The sequence below is a fragment of the Bos javanicus genome, chromosome 8 (genome assembly GCF_032452875.1).
Source record: "Bos javanicus breed banteng chromosome 8, ARS-OSU_banteng_1.0, whole genome shotgun sequence".
Classification (NCBI taxonomy): domain Eukaryota; kingdom Metazoa; phylum Chordata; class Mammalia; order Artiodactyla; family Bovidae; genus Bos; species Bos javanicus.
This window is the reverse complement of record NC_083875.1, coordinates 10,284,282-10,304,174: the sequence shown is the minus strand read 5'-3', so window position 1 is coordinate 10,304,174 and position 19,893 is coordinate 10,284,282. Positions and strand designations below refer to the sequence as shown.

General features: G+C 36.6%; 1 protein-coding gene across 11 annotated transcripts in view; it reads left to right on the top strand.

Moving 5' to 3' along the window:
* The window catches only part of HMBOX1 (homeobox containing 1), a 195,041-nt gene that overhangs the window by 107,617 nt on the left and 67,531 nt on the right, over positions 1-19,893 (top strand). For all 11 annotated transcript variants that reach the window (XM_061426813.1, XM_061426809.1, XM_061426816.1 and 8 more), the window contains one exon: positions 19,569-19,679. In XM_061426813.1, the coding sequence (XP_061282797.1) occupies positions 19,569-19,679 (111 nt within the window). The remainder of the gene's footprint in view (positions 1-19,568; positions 19,680-19,893) is intronic.

Here is a 19,893-nt window from a genome sequence, read left to right as displayed (position 1 = left end):
TTTTCTACGTATTATTACCAAAATAAAAAGCTAATAATAAAACTAAAATTAAAAACATACATTGACATTCTGTATTAGAAATATATGTTCATGTGGTCAAACTTCAGAGGGCATCTACAATCCTTAACCTCTCCTGTTTCCATCGGTCATAGTTCCCTTCCTAGAATAGACTACTGTTATACTTTGTGCAGGGATATTTTATGCATATGCAAACCAGTATATCTACAGTCCTTTTCTCCTTCTTTTTTTGCCACCAGATAAATGGTATGCTATATACACTATTCTGCACCAAGCTTTTCTAACTTGGAAGTATCCCATGTCAAGTACATAAAGGGTATTATCACAGTTTTGTTTTGTTGTGGTTTTCTTTTCCCCAACAGGTTTTTTTTTTTTTTTTTTGGTATGTAAAACAATAACACATCTTAGAGTCAGTGCTGTTGTAGATTTGATGAAATGTATGGCACCCCACTCCAGTACTCTTGCCTGGAAAATCCCATGGACGGAGGAGGCTGGTAGGCTGCAGTCCATGGGGTCGCTGAGTCGGACATGACTGAGCGACTTGACTTTCACTTTCATGCATTGGAGGAGGAAATGGCAACCCACTCCAGTGTTCTTGCCTAGAGAATCCCAGGGACGGCGGGGCCTGGTGGGCTGCCATCTATGGGGTCGCACAGAGTTGGACACTACTGACGTGACTTAGCAGCAGCAGCAGCAGTATAAACATTGATGAACATCCAGCTTGGATCATTCTCCAAACCAGTTGTAAGCATCTGCATTCTAAACATTGCTCTCCATCTTTGTCAATAATTGATATATTGTTAGACTTTTTCATGTTTTTCCAACTGGATAGAAGTGAAATGGTATGTCATTGCAGTTTCATTTTTAATTTTTTAAAAAGGATTTATTTATGTATTTATTTTTGACTGTGCTGGGCCTTCATTGTGGCACACGGGCTGTTTGTTGCTGCACTTGGGCTTTCTCTAGTTGAGGCGAGGGAGCTTCTCTCTGTTGTGGTGTGTGGGCTCTGGGCCTGCAGGCTTCAGGAGCTGTAGCACGGGGACTCCGTAGTTGCAGCTCATGGGCTTAGCTGCTCAGCAGCATGTGTGATCTTCTGGATCAGGGATCACACCCATGTCCCCCGCACTGCAAGGCAGATTCTTAACCACTGGACCGCCAAGGAAGCCCTATTTTTAATTTTTTATTAAGGTATAGTTGACATGTAACATATAAATTTCACATGTACTACATAATGATTTGAATTTTATATACATTACAAAATGATCACCATAACACATCTAACTAACATCTGTCACTATACCTAGTTACAAAACTTGTTTTTCTTGTGATGAAGACTTTTTAAGATCTACTCAGAAACTTTCATCATTGCAGTTTTAAATGCATTTCCCTGATTACTGTGCAGGTTAAACATCACTTCATGTTTATTAGCCATTTACATGTCATTTTTGTGAATTGCCTGTTTAAATCAGTTGCCCATGTTTTATAGCATTGTCGTCATCTTTTTTTAAAAAAAATTTTTTTGACAAAAATTGTATATATTTAAGGTTGTACTATGTGGTGTTTTGATATATGCCTACATTATCCCTTTTTAATTATCACTGTTTTTTAAAAATCCATTCCAGGCTCTGAAGACTAATTTTCAACCAACTGTTAAAATTTAGCAATTCAGTAACTGTCTTAAACCATTTTTTTGCCTTAATCTCACACAGAGACATTAAATACTTGTTTAATAATTAAATAAATTTTGTTTAGCTAAATATTTAGACAACAGTTCAACTTGATAATATATTACTTTTAAATGCACTTAGTCTTTTGTATGTATAACATTTCTATTTTTAAAAAATGTATATGTACATCCCCTTTGATCATATAATTTATCTCTTAAGATTTTATCCTATAGAAATATTTGCTTATGTCTAGAATAATGAATGTGTAGGAGTATTTATTGCAGCATACGTTATGATAGCAAAAGGCCATTAATAACCGAAGTGCCCATCAGTAGGGGACCAGCTAGATAAATTATAGTGCATTCATGTTATGGAGCACTGTTTGTCCTTAAAAGTATAAAAGTATAATGCAGCTTAATATGTGTTAAGTGGAACGAGGAGGGAATGGGTTTTAAGCTGTGGGAAGGAGGTGACTGATTTTATTTTTAGGCACCAGTTTTAAAATACAACCATGTCATAGGCTCAGCAGCAACATGTTCTGGCCAGATTCAGCTCAAGTTTCAACAGTTTGCTCTGGGTGCTTTTTGATACCAATCAGAACCACAACAGGATTATGTCATTTTTTTAACCTAATTCTAAAGTTCATCTGTAGGAAAAAATTCTTAAGAATAACCAAGACATTCTTTAAAAGGTACAGAGAAAAGAGTTTGCACAAATTTGTCCTGCCACATATTAAACTGTATGTTTAGAGTGATTACATAATATCGTATTGGCAGATTGATAAATGTATTGTTTGTACAAAACAGATTTCAACAATAGATCCTTGGATCTATTAGGAAATTCAGCTTAAGTAAAGGAATTCTTTTAAATCTGTAAGGAAATAATGTTTTTCCGTTGGTTGTCCATTTGAAAATGAGAAAATAAAAATAGGTCTTAACATCTCACCAGAAACAGACATCAGTTTTCATATGGAATAAGGATATCTATATATCTGTATATCTCTGTGTGAATATATATATATCTGGAGAGGAACTGGCAACCCACTCCAATATTCTTTCTTAAAGAATTCCATGAACAAAGGATCCTGGTAGGCTGGTCCATGGCGGTCACAAAGAGCTAGACGCAACTGAGTGACTAACACTTTCATATATATGTATTCAAGCTGGATAAAAAGCCTTAACGTTACTGTTTTGAATATTTTTATTATTTTGTAATAGGAAATAACACATAAATCCCCAGAGATAAATTTAGATAAATTTAACTGTATAAAAACTTTAAGCATATATCCAGTAAAAGACACTATAAACAGAATTTACCCTGAAATATAATTTGAAATAGCAAGAGCAAAGAATTGGTATCTATAAATGTCAAAAGAGCAATTGCAAGTTATTATGAAAACAACCCAGTAGAAAAATTTGCAAAGCTATCAGTACATAATTTATAGAAGATGAAGTATAAATGGCCAACAAACATAACTAAAAGATTTGCAGCCTCTTGGAAAATTAAATAGGATCAATCAGGCTACAAGTTAACAGGCTTGCTTTTTTTCCCATTACATCACTAGATTTTAAAAAATTGAAAGCTACCGCTAGTTAAAAATAATAGAATTTTTTTCCATTTCTGTCTCATCATAACCCAGCATAAACAATAAAAAAAAAAAAATTCAGTCTTCACTAAAGGGGTGAAGAACCTTAAAACACAGTCTAAATAAAATAAGAATTCTGAATCTAAGGAAAATGTTAGGCATTGACACATGCCTCCTCCATCCTGGGTAAGCTAACAAGTTGCCCTGAAAGTATTTTAGTTATGAATGGTTGATCCCTGATCTTTGTTTAAAGGTAACAGTTTTAAAGGGGTGAGGCAACAGGAGTCATGGGAATATTCCTACATAGACTTGTTCAACATAGAAACCCTGTATCTGTAAGCAAAAATTCCTTAGTCCCTTATTCCCTCAGCTCCTGGCAATCACTAAGTTATTTTCTGTCTCTATAGATTTACCTATAGACAGAATTGTGGGTATTTCATGAAATAGACTCATACATTATATAAGCCTTTGTGTCTGCCTTCACTGTTTTCAAGGTTGATCCATGTTGTAGTATGTATCAGCACTTCATTCCTTTTAAGAGCTGAGTGATTTTCCTTTATATGGATTTAACACCTTTTATTTATTCATCAGTTGTGGGACAATTGGATTATTTCCACTTTTTGGCTATTGTGCGTAATGCTGCCATGAACATTTATGTACTAGTTTTTGTGTAGGCAGATTCTCTTAGAATATAACACAGAATGGAATTGTGGGTCATATGGTAATTCTATGTTTGATGTTTTGGAAAGCTGCCAAACTTTTCCATTTTACAGACCCACCACAAATGTACGAGCCATCCAGTGGTTTTACATCTTTATGACACTTGTCTTTCTAATTATAGCCATTCTGGTGGTTATGAAGCCGTATCTGGTAGTCTTGATTTGTGTTTTCTTAGCAGTCACTGATGTTGAGCATTTCTTTCATGTGCCTTTTGGCCATTTATACATATTCTTTGAGGAGGTATCTAGTCAAATCCTTTGCCTGTGTTTTGAGTTTTGTTTTTTTCATATTGAATTGTAAGAGTTCTTTATGTATTCTAGATACAAGTCCTTTGTCTTATAGAGGGTTTGCAAATATTTTTACATTCTTGTTGGTGACTTTTGAAGTACCTAACTTTAATTTTGATGAAGTCCAGTTTTTTGTTGTTGTTTTGTCATAGCTAAGAAACCATTACCTGATTCAGAGTCACATAGATTTATGTCTGTTTTCTTCTAAGAGTTTTATAATTTTAGCTCTTATATTTAGGTTTGATCCATTTTAAGTTAGTTTTCATACACAATGTGAAATGGGAGTCCAGCATAATATTTTTTTGTATGTAGGCATCTAGTTCAGCACAGTTTGTTGAAAAGACTGGTCTTTTCCCATTCGATTTTCTTGTTACCCTCGTCAAAAATCAATTGATGATAAATGTTTGGGTTTGTTACCTGACTTTCAGTTCCATTCCGTTGACCTGTATGTCTCCTAATGCCCGGCTTCCGTGGTGGCTCAGTGATAAACAATCTGCCTACAATGCAGGAAATGCCAGTACCACACAGACTTGATTACTATAGTTTGACAGTATGTTTGAAATTGGGAAGTGTGAGTTCTTCAACTTTGTTCTTCTTTTTAAAGATTATTTTGGCTATTCTGGGTCCCTTGCATTTCCATAGGAATTTTAGAATTTCTTTAGAAAAGCCAGCTGGAGTTTTAGTAGGAGTTAGACTGAAGCTATAAATCAATTTAGAAAGTATTGTCATTTTAACAGTGTTTAGTCTTCCAAGCTATGAAAATGAGATGTTCCTCTATTTAGGTATTTTTCAATTTCTTTCAACAATATTTTGTAATTTTCATTTTACAAGTCTTGCATTACTTTTGTTAAGATTTCTTCCTAAATAGTTTATTGTTTTTGAAGCTATTGTTGGTGGAATTGCTTTCTGAATTTCATTTTTGGATTGTTCATTGCTAGTGGCTAGAAACGGAGAAGGCATTGGCACCCCACTCCAGTTCTCTTGCCTGGAAGATCCCGTGGATGGAGGAGCCTGGTAGGCTTCAGTCCATGGGGTCACTAAGAGTCGGACACGGCTGAATGACTTCACTTTCACTTTTCACTTTCATGTATTGGAGAAAGAAATGGCAACCTACTCCAGTGTTCTTGTCTGGAGAATCCCAGGGACGGGGGACCCTGGTGGGCTGCCGTCTATGAGGTTGCACAGAGTTGGAGACGACTGAAGCAAATTAGCAGCAGCAGCAGCAGTGGCTAGAAATAGCGTTTAATTTTTGTATGTTCATCTTGTATCCTGCAGCCTTGGTATATATGTTCTTCAGTTCTGATAGTTTTTGTTTGCATGTACTCATGTGTATTTCTTCAGAGTTTTCACAAGATCATGTCATCTGCAAATAGAGGTAGCTTTACTTTTCCCTTTTCCATCTGGATGCCTTTAATTTCTTTATCTTGCCTTATTGCCCTGGCTAGCACCTCCTTGAGAAGGCAATGGCAACCCACTCCAGTACTCTTGCCTGGAGGATCCCAGGGACGGGGGAGCCTGGTGGGCTGCCGTCTATGCGGTCGCACAGAGTCGGACACGACTGAAGCGACTTAGCAGCAGCAGCAGCAGCAGCACCTCTTAATTATGCTGAATAGAAGTAGTAAGAGTGAACATCCTCATGTTCCTGATCTTAGTGGTGAAGCTCTCTATCTTTAGCCACTAAGTATGATATCAGCTATGGGTGTTTCATGGATGTACTCCATTAAGGTAAGGAGTTTACTCCTAAACATAGCTTATTGAGTGTTCTGTATCATGAAATGATGTTGGATTTTTCAAAATGCTTTTTTTGTGTGTCTTTTAAAATAATTTCATAGGTTTTATCATTTGTTAATATGTTATACTTCATTGATTGATTTTCATATGTTGAATAAACTTTGCTTTCCTGAGGTAATTCCTACTTGGTCATGGTGTATAATCCTTTTTATATGTTGTTGGATTCAGCTTACTAGTCTTTGGTTGAGGATTTGTATATCCATGTTCATTGGGGACATTGATTTGTAGTCTTCATTTGGTTTTGGTATCAGGGTAATACTGACCTCATGGAATGAGTTGCGAAGTGTTTCCTCCTTTTCTGTTTTTTGAAATTTTGTAATGAGTTGGTGCTAGTTTGTGTGTGAAATTATTTTTCAAACACTTGGTAGAATTTACACTTGAAACCATTTGCTCATCCTTTGTGGGAAGATTTTTGGCTACTGATTTGTTTACTTGCTATATATCTTATTCAGATTTTCTGTTTCGTGAATCAAGTTCTAGCAGTTTATTTTATCTAGATATATAATTTGTTGGCATACAGTTGTTCTCAGAATTCCTTTATTGTTCTTTTTATTTCTATAATGTCAATAATGTCCTTTCTGGAGAAGGCAATGGCACCCCACTCCAGTACTCTTGCCTGGAAAATCCCATGGACGGAGGAGCCTGGTAGGCTGCAATCCATGGGGTCGCTAAGAGTCAGACACGACTGAGCGACTTCACTTTCACTTTTCACTTTGATGCATTGGAGAAGGAAATGGCAACCCACTCCAGTGTTCTTGCCTGGAGAATCTCAGGGACAGAGGAGCCTAGTGGGCTGCCGTCTATGGGGTTGCACAGAGTCGGACACGACTAAAGCGACTTAGCAGCAGTAGCAGCACAGTAGTATTTACTAGGCAGGTTACACGTCTGTCTTTCCATTAGACTGAGCATTTGAGAGGAAGGACCATGGCTTATTTATATTTTTATTTCCCACCGTTCTCAAAATCCTTTGCTCATTAACATATGTTTATTAAATGCACAGCAAAAGAAAAAAAAATAATGTCCTTTCATTGCTGATTTTAGTCATTTGAGTCTTTTCTCATTTTGCTTTGTAAATCTACTTAAAAGTTTCTCAATTTTGTTGACCTGTTGAAAGAACCAATTCTTTATTACATTTATCTTCTCCACTACCTGTTTCTATTTTCTATTTCATTTGTTTCGCCTCTACATTATTTTCTTCCTTCTGCTTGTCTTGGATTTAATTTGCTTTTCTTTTTTCTAATTTTTTTAAGGTAAAAGCTTAGATTATTCAGATCTTTTTTCCATATTTAATACAGGCATTTATAGCAGTAAATTTCTCTCTGTGCACTTCCTTGTCTTCATCTCATACATTTTGGTATGATGTGTATGTGTGTTTAAGCATCTCAAAGTAGTTTTAATTCTCTTGTGATTTCTTACTCTTTGACTCATTGGTTAGGATTGTGTTGTTTAATTTGCACATATTTATGAATTTCCCCAATTTTTTTCCTATTATTGATTTCTAATTTCATTCTTTTGTGTTTGGAGAACATACTTTGTTCAATTTAAAAATTGTTAACACTTGTCTTGTGTCCAGAAATGTTCTATTCTGGAAAATATTTCACATACACTTAACTTGAGAAGAATGTGTATTCTGCTGTTATTGAGTGAAATGTTCTATAGATGTGTGTTAGGTCTAAAAGGTTTTTATTGTTGTTCAAGTGTTCTGTTTCTTTCCGATCTTCTGTATAGTTGTTCTATTATTGAAAATGGTCTGTTGAAGTTTCCAGTTATTGTTGAATTGTCTATTTCTCCCTTCAGTTCTGTCCGTTTTTGCCTCACACATTTTATATTTTTCATTATGTCTTCCTCATGTTATGTCATTCTAAAATGTTTTTATCTCTTGTTACAAGTAGTGTCTTTAAGTATGTTTTGTGTAACATTAATATAGCTACTCCAGTTTTTATTTGGTTACTCTTTATGTGGCGCATCTCTTTGCATTCTTTGACTTTCAATCTATTTGTATCTTGGAATAAAAAATATATCTCTTCCATATTTTCTGGCATCTAGTATTACTGCTAAAAGTCTATAAAGCTTATTATCTTAGCGATTAAAAAAAATTGAATGAGGCTTGAACTTCTAAGCCAATTCTGAGAATATAAAGAAATACTATGTGGAAAATAAAAAAGAAGATTAGCACATGGAAAAAAATGTATCTCTTATAAACTGTATACAGTGTGATCAATTTTTAACCCATTCTTCCCATCTGTCTTGTCTAAGAATGTATAATCCATTTACATTTAATGTAGATATGATCAAGTAAGATTTATATCTGCCATTTTGTCATTTGTTCTGTATGTCTTGCATCTATTTTATTCCCCTGTTGCTCAATTTCCTCCTTCTTTTGTTTCATACATATTTCATACATATTTCTGGTGTACAGTTTAAATCTCTTGTCCTTTCTTCTGCTTTTTAAAAAATTTGTTGTCATTGATTGCCCTGGAGATTACCATAAAATCTTAGTTTATAATAATCTAGTTCAGATTAATACTAACTTAATTTCAATAGTATATGAAAACTTCACTCCTTTAGAGCTTCATTCCCTATCCACCCCTCAGCTTTGTGCCAGTTTTGCCATTCAGTTTACTTAGATTTATAAATCTAAGTTTGTGCCCATCAACTTAGATTTATAATTATTGCATTTTCCAGTTTTATTTTAATTCAAATTGGGAAAAAATAAGTTATAGAGAAAAAATACATTTATACTGTCTTTTATATTTACCTGCTGTAGTTACTTTTGCTGACACTCTTTATTTCTTCATGTGTATTTGAATTCCGTGATTCCTAAGATGTCAGTGTTTGCTCTTGCCATCTCCTGCTTGACCACGTCCAGTTTATCTTGATTCATGAACCTTACATCCCAAGTTCCTATGCAGTACTGTATTTGAATTACTGTTTAGTGTCCTTTTGTTTCTGTTCAAAGAACACTCTAGTATTTCTTGTATGACAGGTCTTCTGGCCATACAGGATTCTCTCTGGTTTTGTTCATTGGGCAGTGTCTTAATGTTTACTTTGCTTGGAAGGATAGTTTTGCTTGATATAGAGTACTTATTAATTGGTCTTTTTTTTTTCCCTTCAGCACTTTGAATATATCATTCTTCATGGTTTCTGATGAGAAATCAGCCATTGATATGCTTATTTTTATTTTTTTTTTGAAATATAGTTAACATCTCTACCTCTCTTGCAAGTGTGCTTAATTATGTCCAACTTCTTATGACCCCATGGCCAGGTTTCTCTGACCATGGAATTTTCCAGAGAAGAATACTGGAGTGGGTTGCTATTTCCTACTCCAAGGGATCCTTCCTACCCAGGGATCAAAGCCACATCTCTGTGTCTTCCTGCATTGGCAGGAGGGTTCTTTACCATTGGTGCCACCTGGGAAGCCCAATATATTAATTTCTGGTTTGCAGTATAATAGATCAGCATTTATATGCATTGCAAATTAGTTATTACAATAAGTATAGTTATGATCTGTAGTGAGTAACTTACTGAGCATTCCTTGTACATAGTAAGTCCCTTCTTTCTTGCTGCTTTCAAATTTTCTTTGACTGTGGTTTTCAGCAATTTATGATGTACCTAGATTGGATCTGATAGAGGTGGAGCAAAGGATCAAAGTAGGTGATTAAATAGTTAATCCCACTAGGGGATTGTCGGAGAAGGCAATGGCACCCCACTCCAGTACTCTTGCCTGGAAAATACCATGGACGGAAGAGCCTGGTAGGCTGCAGTCTATGGGGTCGCTCAGAGTCGGACAGGACTGAGCGACTTCACTTTCACTTTTCACTTTCATGCATTGGAGAAGGAAATGGCAGCCCACTCCAGTGTTCTTGCCTGGAGAATCCCAGGGATGGGGGAGCCTTGTGGGCTGCTGTCTTCAGGGGTCGCACAGAGTCGGACACGACTGAAGTGACTTAGCAGCAGGAGATTGTAAATAGAAAAAAATATAGGAGACCCCAGTAAGTTAATGATCACTCAGGAAAGCAGGTTTGCTTAACCACAAAACCAGACAGGCTTGCTGAGCAATAAAACCATGCAACAGAAGCATGAGAAGTGCGCCTAAACAGTAAAACAATGGTGGCGTGAGATCCACATCCTGCCCAGTGAGCTCAGTAAGTTAATGAACCCTAGGACATGCTCTCTGCACACATGAAAACAATAATTGATGAAAAGGTGACCTTTCAAAATGAAAGACTTTCATTGTACTGACACCTGAAATAATTGTTCTATAGTGCCATGACAGTCCTGGCTTGACCATTTAGGGAGGAAAAAACGCCCCTCCCCAGTCTGGAGAAGGGGTTGATGTAAGCATGACGTCTACTTAAGAATGAGGAAGAAAGTTGTCTTTTCCCCCTCCCTACTTTTCCTCTGATTACAAAACTGTAGCCCACTAAGTTCCCAGAGTGTAGCACCCTGTAGCACCCTCTCACCTACCTGGTAAGCCACACAAACATCCTACTCCAGTAAGTCACTATTTATCATTTCTGCACTAAGCATAAAAGTCCAGAGCTGTTTGAAGCCCCTCTGAAATGCTACCTACTTGCAGATTGTTGAGCTTCTTGAATGTGTAGGTTGTTTTTCATTAAGTTTTTGAATTTTATGACCATTTCAAATAGTCTTTCTTTTTTTTTCTTTAACTTTACTCTCTCTCTTCATCCTGGGAATCCCGTTATGTATATGTTGGTATACATGGTGGTGTCCCACAGGTTTTTGATACTCTACTATATTTTCCTCATTATTTTTATTTCTCTTTCTTATAAAAGATCATCTCAATCAACCCATCTTCATGTTTACTGAATATTTCTTTTGCCAGTTAACATCTGATGTTGAGTTTCTTTAGTAATTTTTTCATTTTACTTATTGTACTTTTCAACTCCAGAATTTGATTCTTTCTTGTCATCCCTGCCTCTTTATTGATATTCTGTTCGATGATGCATTTTTCTCATACTTGCATTTAGTCCTGATTGAAATCTTTGTCTAGTAAGTCTAACACCTGCGTTTCTTCGAAGACATTTCTTAGTGACTGCTTCTTGTGCTGTGTGTGTCATACTTTATTGCTTCCTTGCATGGGTCATAAGCTTTTTTTTTTTTTTTTTCCCCCCAAACTGGCAGTTTAATGTGGAAACGCTTGAAATTAGATTCCTCCCTACCCCTTGATTTATAATTGTTTTTGTTGTTCTTTGTTTAGGGACTTTCCTGATCTAATCCTGTAAATTCAGTATTCTTTATCTTTGTAGTATGTGGTTTCTGAAGTCTCTTCCTTGTTAGCTTAGCAATCAGCTGATTATTGGATAGAGATTTCTTTAAATGCTTACAAGCAATAAATTTCCCAGCTTTGCTGAGGGACTCTGTATATATATTGAAACATTCCTTTAATGCTCAGGCAGACAGTTTATAATTCTACCTTACCCTTCACTTTCTGCTTGTAAGGTGTCTCAGAGTCAGCCAGAGGTGAGGGCTTCGTAGTTCTTTGCTGTGACGCGTGTTGCCCTGGTCATGCACACAGACCTAGACATGTGCACAACCCTGTACATGTACCTGGCCTTGTAGACTCCTGGAACTATGTCAGAGTTTTCCAAAGACCCTCATAGACATCTTAAGAATTCCTCAGCTTTTTAAATATTTTGTTCAGTTCTTTGTTTGCCCCAACTGTTAGCATCATCACTTCAGGCACCTGCAATGTTAAATGATCACCACTGATCGTTTTCTACAAACCACTTCCCTTCCTTCTCCCCTCCCAGGGAAAAGGCTATTCACACTGAGTGAGGTCTGGATAAGGTCAAATGAGAATAACCTTTGCAAATGGGAGTTTCCCAGAAGTTGCCAAACAGGTGAAATAATGACAGTTCTCTTACAATGGTGTTTTGGGGAACTCCAAACATGTTTTTCCCTCTCCAGTGGCTAGTAGAGCACCCTTGCTATTCACTGTGATTGCAATGCTGGTATGATGGGAATGAGTGTAGGTCAAATTAAAATTTCATATAGCTGGCCTTACTAAAATTTAGCTTTTCTTTTGAATACTTGTACACCTTTGGTTAATTTCCAGATTTCTGAAAAAGTTCATTTTGACAACTTCAGCCAGTACTTTTATGGTAGAGCAGTTTTTGCTCTCATTGCATTTTGGGGGGACTAACTATTCAGAAAGCCTTACTTTGCTACCTCCTGACATTACAGCCATTTAACATTTTAAAGGAAAGTGTAACACTCTCCCCTAAAGTTCCCTTGTAGTGTTTTCCTTAAAGAATAAACGTGAAAGGCAAGCATACAAGGACTGGGGAATGCAGCAACAATAAACCTTTGCTGGTAAAAACTGAAGAAATCTTACTAACCAAAAGTTTAAAATATAAAATTTAAGCATTAACTGGAAAGAGGACAAGGGGAGTCTTTTAGACAGCATGAAAATAATCTATACCTTGATTTGAGTGATGGTCACTTGTGTGTATACGTATGTCAGAACTCATTGAACTCTTCACTGTATGTAAAATACGCTTCAGTTAAAAAGGGGACAACAGAGTTGTTGAATAACATCACTGACTCAGTGGACATGAGTTTGAGCAAATTCTGGGAGATAGTGGAGGACAAGGAAGCCTGGGGTACTGTAGTCCATGGAGTCACAAAGAGTCAGACATGACTTAGCAACTGAACAACAAAAGCAAAAATACAGAGCTAGGAATGGAAACGGTGGGAAACTGTATGATAAATCCTGATTTCATTTAAATATACAACTGTGAGCAAACAGCTATGGCAGTTATGAGTCCAGGACAGAATGTTGACTATACAGAAATAAATAGTCAAGTATCTCCCAAATATAGGAGATGGATATACAGACTGGAGAAGGAAATGAGGAAAGTATGTTATAATGCATGTGTATTAGTTATCTGTTGCTACTGAAAAGATTACATTGACCTTAGCAACTTGAAAGAACCTACATTTTTATTCTCTCACTCAGGCTTTATAGATCAAGATTCCAGAAGCAGCTTAGGTCATTCTCGTTCAGGGTGTCTCAGGAGGCTACAGTAATCAGTAGCTTAGCTAATGCTGGGGGAATGACTTCTAAGAGGGCTCACTTGCATAGCTGTTAGTGAAACACTTCAGTTCTTTGCCACATGGATTTCTTCATAGGGCTGAAATGGCAGCTAGCTTTTCTCAGAACCAACTATTAAGAGAGAGCAAAACAGTAACTTTTCATGACTTAGCCTTGTAAGTCATCATATTTTGTTGGTTGCACACACCAACCCTGAAGCAGTGTTGGAGGGGATTACATACAGGTAGGAACACTGAGAAAATCATTAGGAGTCATCCTGGAGCCTAGCTATCACAGTCAGCTAATTTTCTTAGTTTTTTTAGCCAGGAGCCATTAGATACTGCCCACAAGTTAGAAAACAGTGCTTCCAGCCTCCTAATGTTTTTATATGATCCTTGTTTGTTTGTTTGTTTTATTGCACCCTTAGAAACGCCATTTCCCTTAGAGAAGGATTTGCTAAACTTGAGTAGATCTTTCTCTCAGGGTTCCCTCACGGCTCAAACAGTGAAGAATCTGCCTGTAATGCAGGAGACCTAGGTTCGATCCCTGGGTCAGGAAGTTCCCTTGAAGAAGGAAATGGCAACCCACTCCAATATTCTTGCTTGGAGAATTCCTGTGGACAGAGGAGCCTGGCGAACTACAGTCCATGCAACTGCAAAGAGTCAGACATGACTGAGTAACTAACACTTCTCTCTAGTGTATTTAAATTTTTTTTCTTGTGTTAGAATCAAATCAAACTTATTTGATGTTTTTACATTTTAAAATTCAAAATGTAGTAGTATCTCATTTTAGTAATTATTTCTGCCTATTTGGTGTCCAAGTATGCTTGGAGTGATTTTGTAATGAGTGTAGTTATTTCTAAGTGGTAAAAATCTGGCTAAATTTATTTTATTAGCTATCCTCCTAAGTTTTTTACTCTCCTCTGAATCGCTTAGAATTCTTTTTATAATGAGCATGTGTTAATATTTACAAATCAGACTTAAAAAGTAAATTTTATAATATTTAGTAATGGTGATGATGTAGGGGAAAATGCTCATCCATGTTGGTTAGAATATAAAACTGGGTACAGTCTTCAGGGAACAATTTGGTAGTATCTATCACAAAGTTAAATGCCACTCATATGCTACAAATCAAATTCCATCCCTGTAAATTAGCCCTAAAATATTTATTTACATACACAAAGACAGGCATAGAGTGTTCATTGCATCATTTATAATCATAAAATGTTAGCAACAGTTGAAATGTCTAATAATAGGTCAGTGTTTAAGTGGATTATGGTGTATTTCTGCTGTAAAATACCATGTAGCTTAGAATGATGAAGATTCATAGTGTGCTACATGAGAAAATTCTAAGATGTGAGAAACACTGTTACTTACTACGTATGGAATAACTCCAAATGTGTGTTTTAAAAAAAAAAACCTAGATGGCATGTAAAAGTGATAGTCACTCAGTCATGTATGATTCTTTGCAACCCATGGACTGCCCGCCAGGCTCCTCTGTCCTTGGGATTCTCTAGGCAAGAATAGTGGAGTGGGTCGCCATTCCCTTCTCCAGAGCATCTTCCCAATCTAGGGATCAAACCATGACTCCTGCATTACAGGCAGATTCTTTCCTGTCTGAACCACCAGGGGAGCACATGTATGTACATGTTTGTGTGTTAAATGCATAGGAAGGAGATTGGAAATATTCACACCAAATAAACAAGGATACGTTTAAGGATGAGAGAAGGGTTAAAGATAGAGGAAGGACTTTTTTCTCTGAGTTTGTGACTTATTTTTATGGGGAATGGATGCATGCCTTCTAACTTAAAAATGTTGAGACATGTCTCTCACAGTGTGGAAGGTGAATTGCAGAAATGACTGTAGCTCTCAAGTAGAAAATTTCATGAAGCACATTCTACTTTTTCTAATTAAAAAGGATCTGATCTTGAGGGTTTTTCATTTTATGTATCTTAGATGACTTGTTCTTTTCATCAAAGTTATTTCCATTATCTAGGCAAGGGAGGCTGAGATTCCAAACTGCAGGAATGAGGACTGGAAAAAGAGAGTTTTTGGAAGAGAAAAGGTTGGATTTAGTAAGCATGTGAGAGTTTGGAGAATGAGTGGAATGGAAGATAAAATTGAGATGGAGGACACAGCAAGAAGAGCAGATTTAAAGGAGGAAGCTAATGAATCAAGTTTACTGTGTTGAAGGCCTGTGGGAAATTCTCATGATGCTATCCAGCAGATGGTTTGAAAGGAATAGGCTGGTGCTCCAGTGACGGCTGAAGTGACTTAGCAGCAGCAGCAGCTAGAAGTCACTGGTATTTAAATACTTTAAACCATGATTTTTGGTAGATGAGATGACCAAAGAGAGAGTGTAGAGTGAGAAAAGATGCTTAAACATGGAATCTTGGGGCACTAACATGAAAGGAGATAACATAGCAATCCCTGAAGTTGGCTAAAAAGTTGTGTTGGGGTTTGTATTCCAAGCATGAAGATGATGTATCACACGCCACAGGAAGTTGGAGGAAGAAGAAGCATTGAAATTTGCAGTACTGGGGGACTTGGACAAGAATGGGTTGTGGTGGAGAGCCCTCTAGTGGAAGGGAGCATGGTATTTGAGGGACTGGAAGGAGCCTGATAAAGCTGACACTCAGAAAGGAATATGAATGAGATGGGCAGGGAGGCTTTTTCATCCTTTGAATACAATGTGATCACTTCCTTATCGGAAAGAAATTAATCGGGGGTTAGTTTTAGTCTCTCAGTGTATGAAGGTTATATGTAAATTTCTCTTTTCGTCTGCCCTGTGCAAGGTAGAAAAGAGCTTTTGAGGAGATAAAACTTTCATCAGAGAATGACATTGTTTTCAGCAGTGGAAACAGTGGTAAAGGGAATTAGGAGAATTTTCTCCCAGTAAAGAGAGGCTTCAGGGCCTTTTGACACTAGCTCAGTTGAAGTTCAAAAGACATGGAACAGTCCCAGAAGAAGTTGCTAACTAAGGAATATCATTGTGAAATGTATTATTGTAGATGCTCTAGTTTTATAGTGCCTTTTCTGGAAAAAGCTACCTGATTTATTACTTTGTTTTCTTACAAAAAGTGAGATTAAGTTTACAAGAAGTTCCTTGTTTATTTCTTCCCCTCACAAAAGACTGGACAGGAGGCTATTCTTTATTAACTTCTCTCTCTGTTTTATTAAATTAATTATTACAAATAGAGAAAATTGCAAAACAACATATATTAACAGTTAACATTGCTTACCCCAGAATGGAATTGGCCAGGGAAGGGTGAAATTAACTTCTTTTTGCACTTATGTTTTGTTTAACTTAATTACAGTGTTCATAAAGCAACCAATAAAGTTTGTTGTGTTTAAAGGGAAAAGATAAAAATAAAATTAATAAATATTTGTAGACAGAATAAGAAAACAGTATAGAGATGCACAATGGAGGGAGAGTCCACCATTCTATGTTCATATAGTGTATCTTTGGCTATATATGAGCTTTTGTTACTGTACAGAACAACATAGATTATATAAAAATATGTGTATTCATTAAACTATGTACTTTTCCATATATCATGGACATCTTTCCGTATTGATACATACTTCATTTTTTTTTTAGCACTACATAGAATTTTTAAAACTTTTGGGGGGAAAAAACCATTTTTTATTGAAATACAATGTAAAGAGAAAAGTACCCTGTTTAATAACTTTTACAAAGTGAAGACACAAATGCAACCACCATCCAGATTAAGTTCAAGAACAGTGCTGGTGACTACATAGGCCTTTCTCATCCTGCCTTCAGTCATTAACCTCCCTCCTAATCAGTTAAGCACTATTCTGATCATCATACATACAGATAAACTGGGTCTATTTTTAAACTTTACGTGAATTGAATCATACAGTATTGTGCATGACTCTATGTGTATGTCTGACTATTATTTTTGTGAGATTTATCCATGTGATTGCATATAGCAGTAGTTTACCCTTTTCCTACTTGGTATAGTAGTCTATGATGGCTCAGTGGTAAAGAATCCACCTGCCAGTGCAGAAAATGTGGGTTCAGTTCCTGGGTCAGGAAGATTCCCTGGAGTAGGAAATGATAACCCACTCCAGTATTCTTGCCTGGGAAATCCCATGGACAGAGAAGCCTAGCAGGCTACAGCCCATGGGGGTCACAAAGAGTCAGACATGACAGAGTGACTAAACAATAGCAACAAATAACAGTGTATAGTAGTGTGTGGTAGAATACACAGATACCACAGTTAGTGCATTTTCCTGTTATTTGTATTTGAGTTTTTTTAAACTAGGGACTATGATAGAAAATGCTCAAAAAAGCCTTCGTGTATATGTTTTTGAACACATTCTCTTGGGTATGTACACATTTCTGTGGGAATGAATTGCTGGATCATATATGTTCAGCTTTAGTAGATTCTAGTAAATTTAGTAAATCTAATAGATCTTTTTAGTAGATCTAGTAAATCTAGTGATTTAGTAGATAAACTCAGCTCTTTGCCAAAGGAGCCCTGATATGTTACCCTTCCATCAGCTATATGAAAGTATCCTATACTCCATTCCCTACCAACGCTTGGAGTTGATGGCTTTTTGTTTGGCTGGTTTTGGTTTTCTGTTGTTTGTCTTTGGCTGTTACAGAGCATTAGTTTAAAATTCTGCCCAGGATTTTATTATATGAATATACCGGAATTCACTGTCCATTTGCTGGGCTCTTGCCCTGTTCCCTTGCTATAGCACAGCTAGAGCTTGAACAGCTCTAATGCCTAGTCGGCGCTGTGGTTCGTTCTGTGTGTGATCTGACTGTTTGAGGAAGATGTAATACTGTAGGTACCAGAACCAATATATTCTTTGATTTTTTCTTAACAGATTTTCCTCAGATTCCCTCTGTTTTTGAGTAGTATATGATGCCAGTGTAAGAATCCATGTAAAATAGTTTCATTTTGTTGACATGAAAATCAGTTTTGATTTCATGGTGGTAAATGGTGGTTTTCTTCACTCTTGTTAAAAAGTCACGTTAAAAAAAAAAAAAAATAGTGTAATGCCTGAAACCAGACTTTCAGTGAAAGCACTGGTAAACACAGCTAATTTAATTATACTGAATAATTTGCATTCTCCTAGAACAAGCATACAGTGATAGCTACCAGCACCTGCGTGACATAGATCTTCAACCCATTGGAAAACTGCTGTGAGAATGATCTGAGAACATAATCCCTTTGTTTTTGGAAAATTCTGAATTTCATCCTTTGAAAATGAAAGGTTTCCAATCAGAGAACCATGCTTCAGCTCAACCTTAACAAAACTCCCCTCCCCCATTTACTCAAATTTTCTTTTAATGTGGAGTTTTACAAGTACAGAACTCTACTCTGGGGACTTCCTTCTAATTAGTTCAATGTGATCACTAGACCTGCTGCTTCTCATGTTGGGCGTGTGATTACTTCATGATAACCACTCTTCCTATTGTGCAGTATAACTTTAAACAGGTGTTTCACAGGTGGTATTCAGTACTATCCAGTTACCATAAGTAATTCCTTGTGAGAGTTTAGTGCTGTTAACCCTTTATGGTCGCTGAATGGTCTTTTGGAAAGTGCCTTATGGGCATATAAGATAGTTTTATATTTCCTATTATTCTTCTCTTTTGTCAGTTGTATGTTGAATTATTCATTTTTGGAATAGCTATAATGACCCGAAGGAGCATGTTATTCTCATCCTAGTAAGTTTTAGATGTGCTTTTTTACTTTGACGTGGAGGTGTTTCACATTTATTATTAATTGCTGTCAAGAACTTTTTAGTGATAGCTGAAAACTGCTGCTTTATATTCTGCTCAGTGTTTGGATAAGTCTGTTAAAGGAACATCTTTACCTCTTGGGGTTTTTTAAGAGGTGCTATTGTACATAAGCTGTAAATCTTCCAGCTGTTAGTTATCTGTACTAACAAGCCTGAAAATAAATCAACAAGCGAGCTAGCCTAAATGAGTTAACATAATCCAGAAACCTTACTGAGGAGAGTATTTTCAATGACCTCTCCTTTCTCAGCCCCTAAATCTTTTTATCAGTATCAATAATGTGTTGTCTTGGTTTTTTTCCTTCTAAATATCTGGTAAAAGTTCTAATGTCATAAATCAGTATTGGGGTGGAGGTGGTGACGGTGGTTGAAGGAGCACAGATTGAATCAACTTCTGACTTTATCTCATATTCGGGACCTGGTTTAGAGATGAATTTAGAAAGCATTTTGAAGTCTTGGTAAATAAAATGCTTTGACCTCTGATAGATCATTTCTGAATCTATCCTTGCAGCTGGCTTTTACAAAGAAGCCCAATATTAAAAGCCTTGCTCAAGTTGCAGCTTCCTTGTAGGGTAGGAGAGTAAAGTACCCAGTAACCTAGTGCCAGCAGACGCCTCGTGAACGTCCGTCACTGCAGCACCCACAGCAGCTGTTTCTCTTTCTCCATAGGTATCAGCCAGAGCCGGATCTCTCACTGGTTATTGCAGCAGGGGTCAGACCTGAGTGAACAGAAGAAAAGAGCATTTTACCGATGGTATCAGCTTGAAAAGACAAACCCTGGTAAAAAAATTTTTCCTTTTTTTAATTGCCTTTGAAACAGGACAAGTATAATTAATTCCTTCATTGAATCCATGTGCTGATTTGTCTTCCCCAAGGTAGTTTCATACACTGCTGTTGCTCCTTTATGCCAGAGAACTCTCTTTAACCATAAGATCTAAGCCCTGATTATTATACTAGTTTTTAGTTCAGTGTTCAGCATTGTCTAGTCATCTTC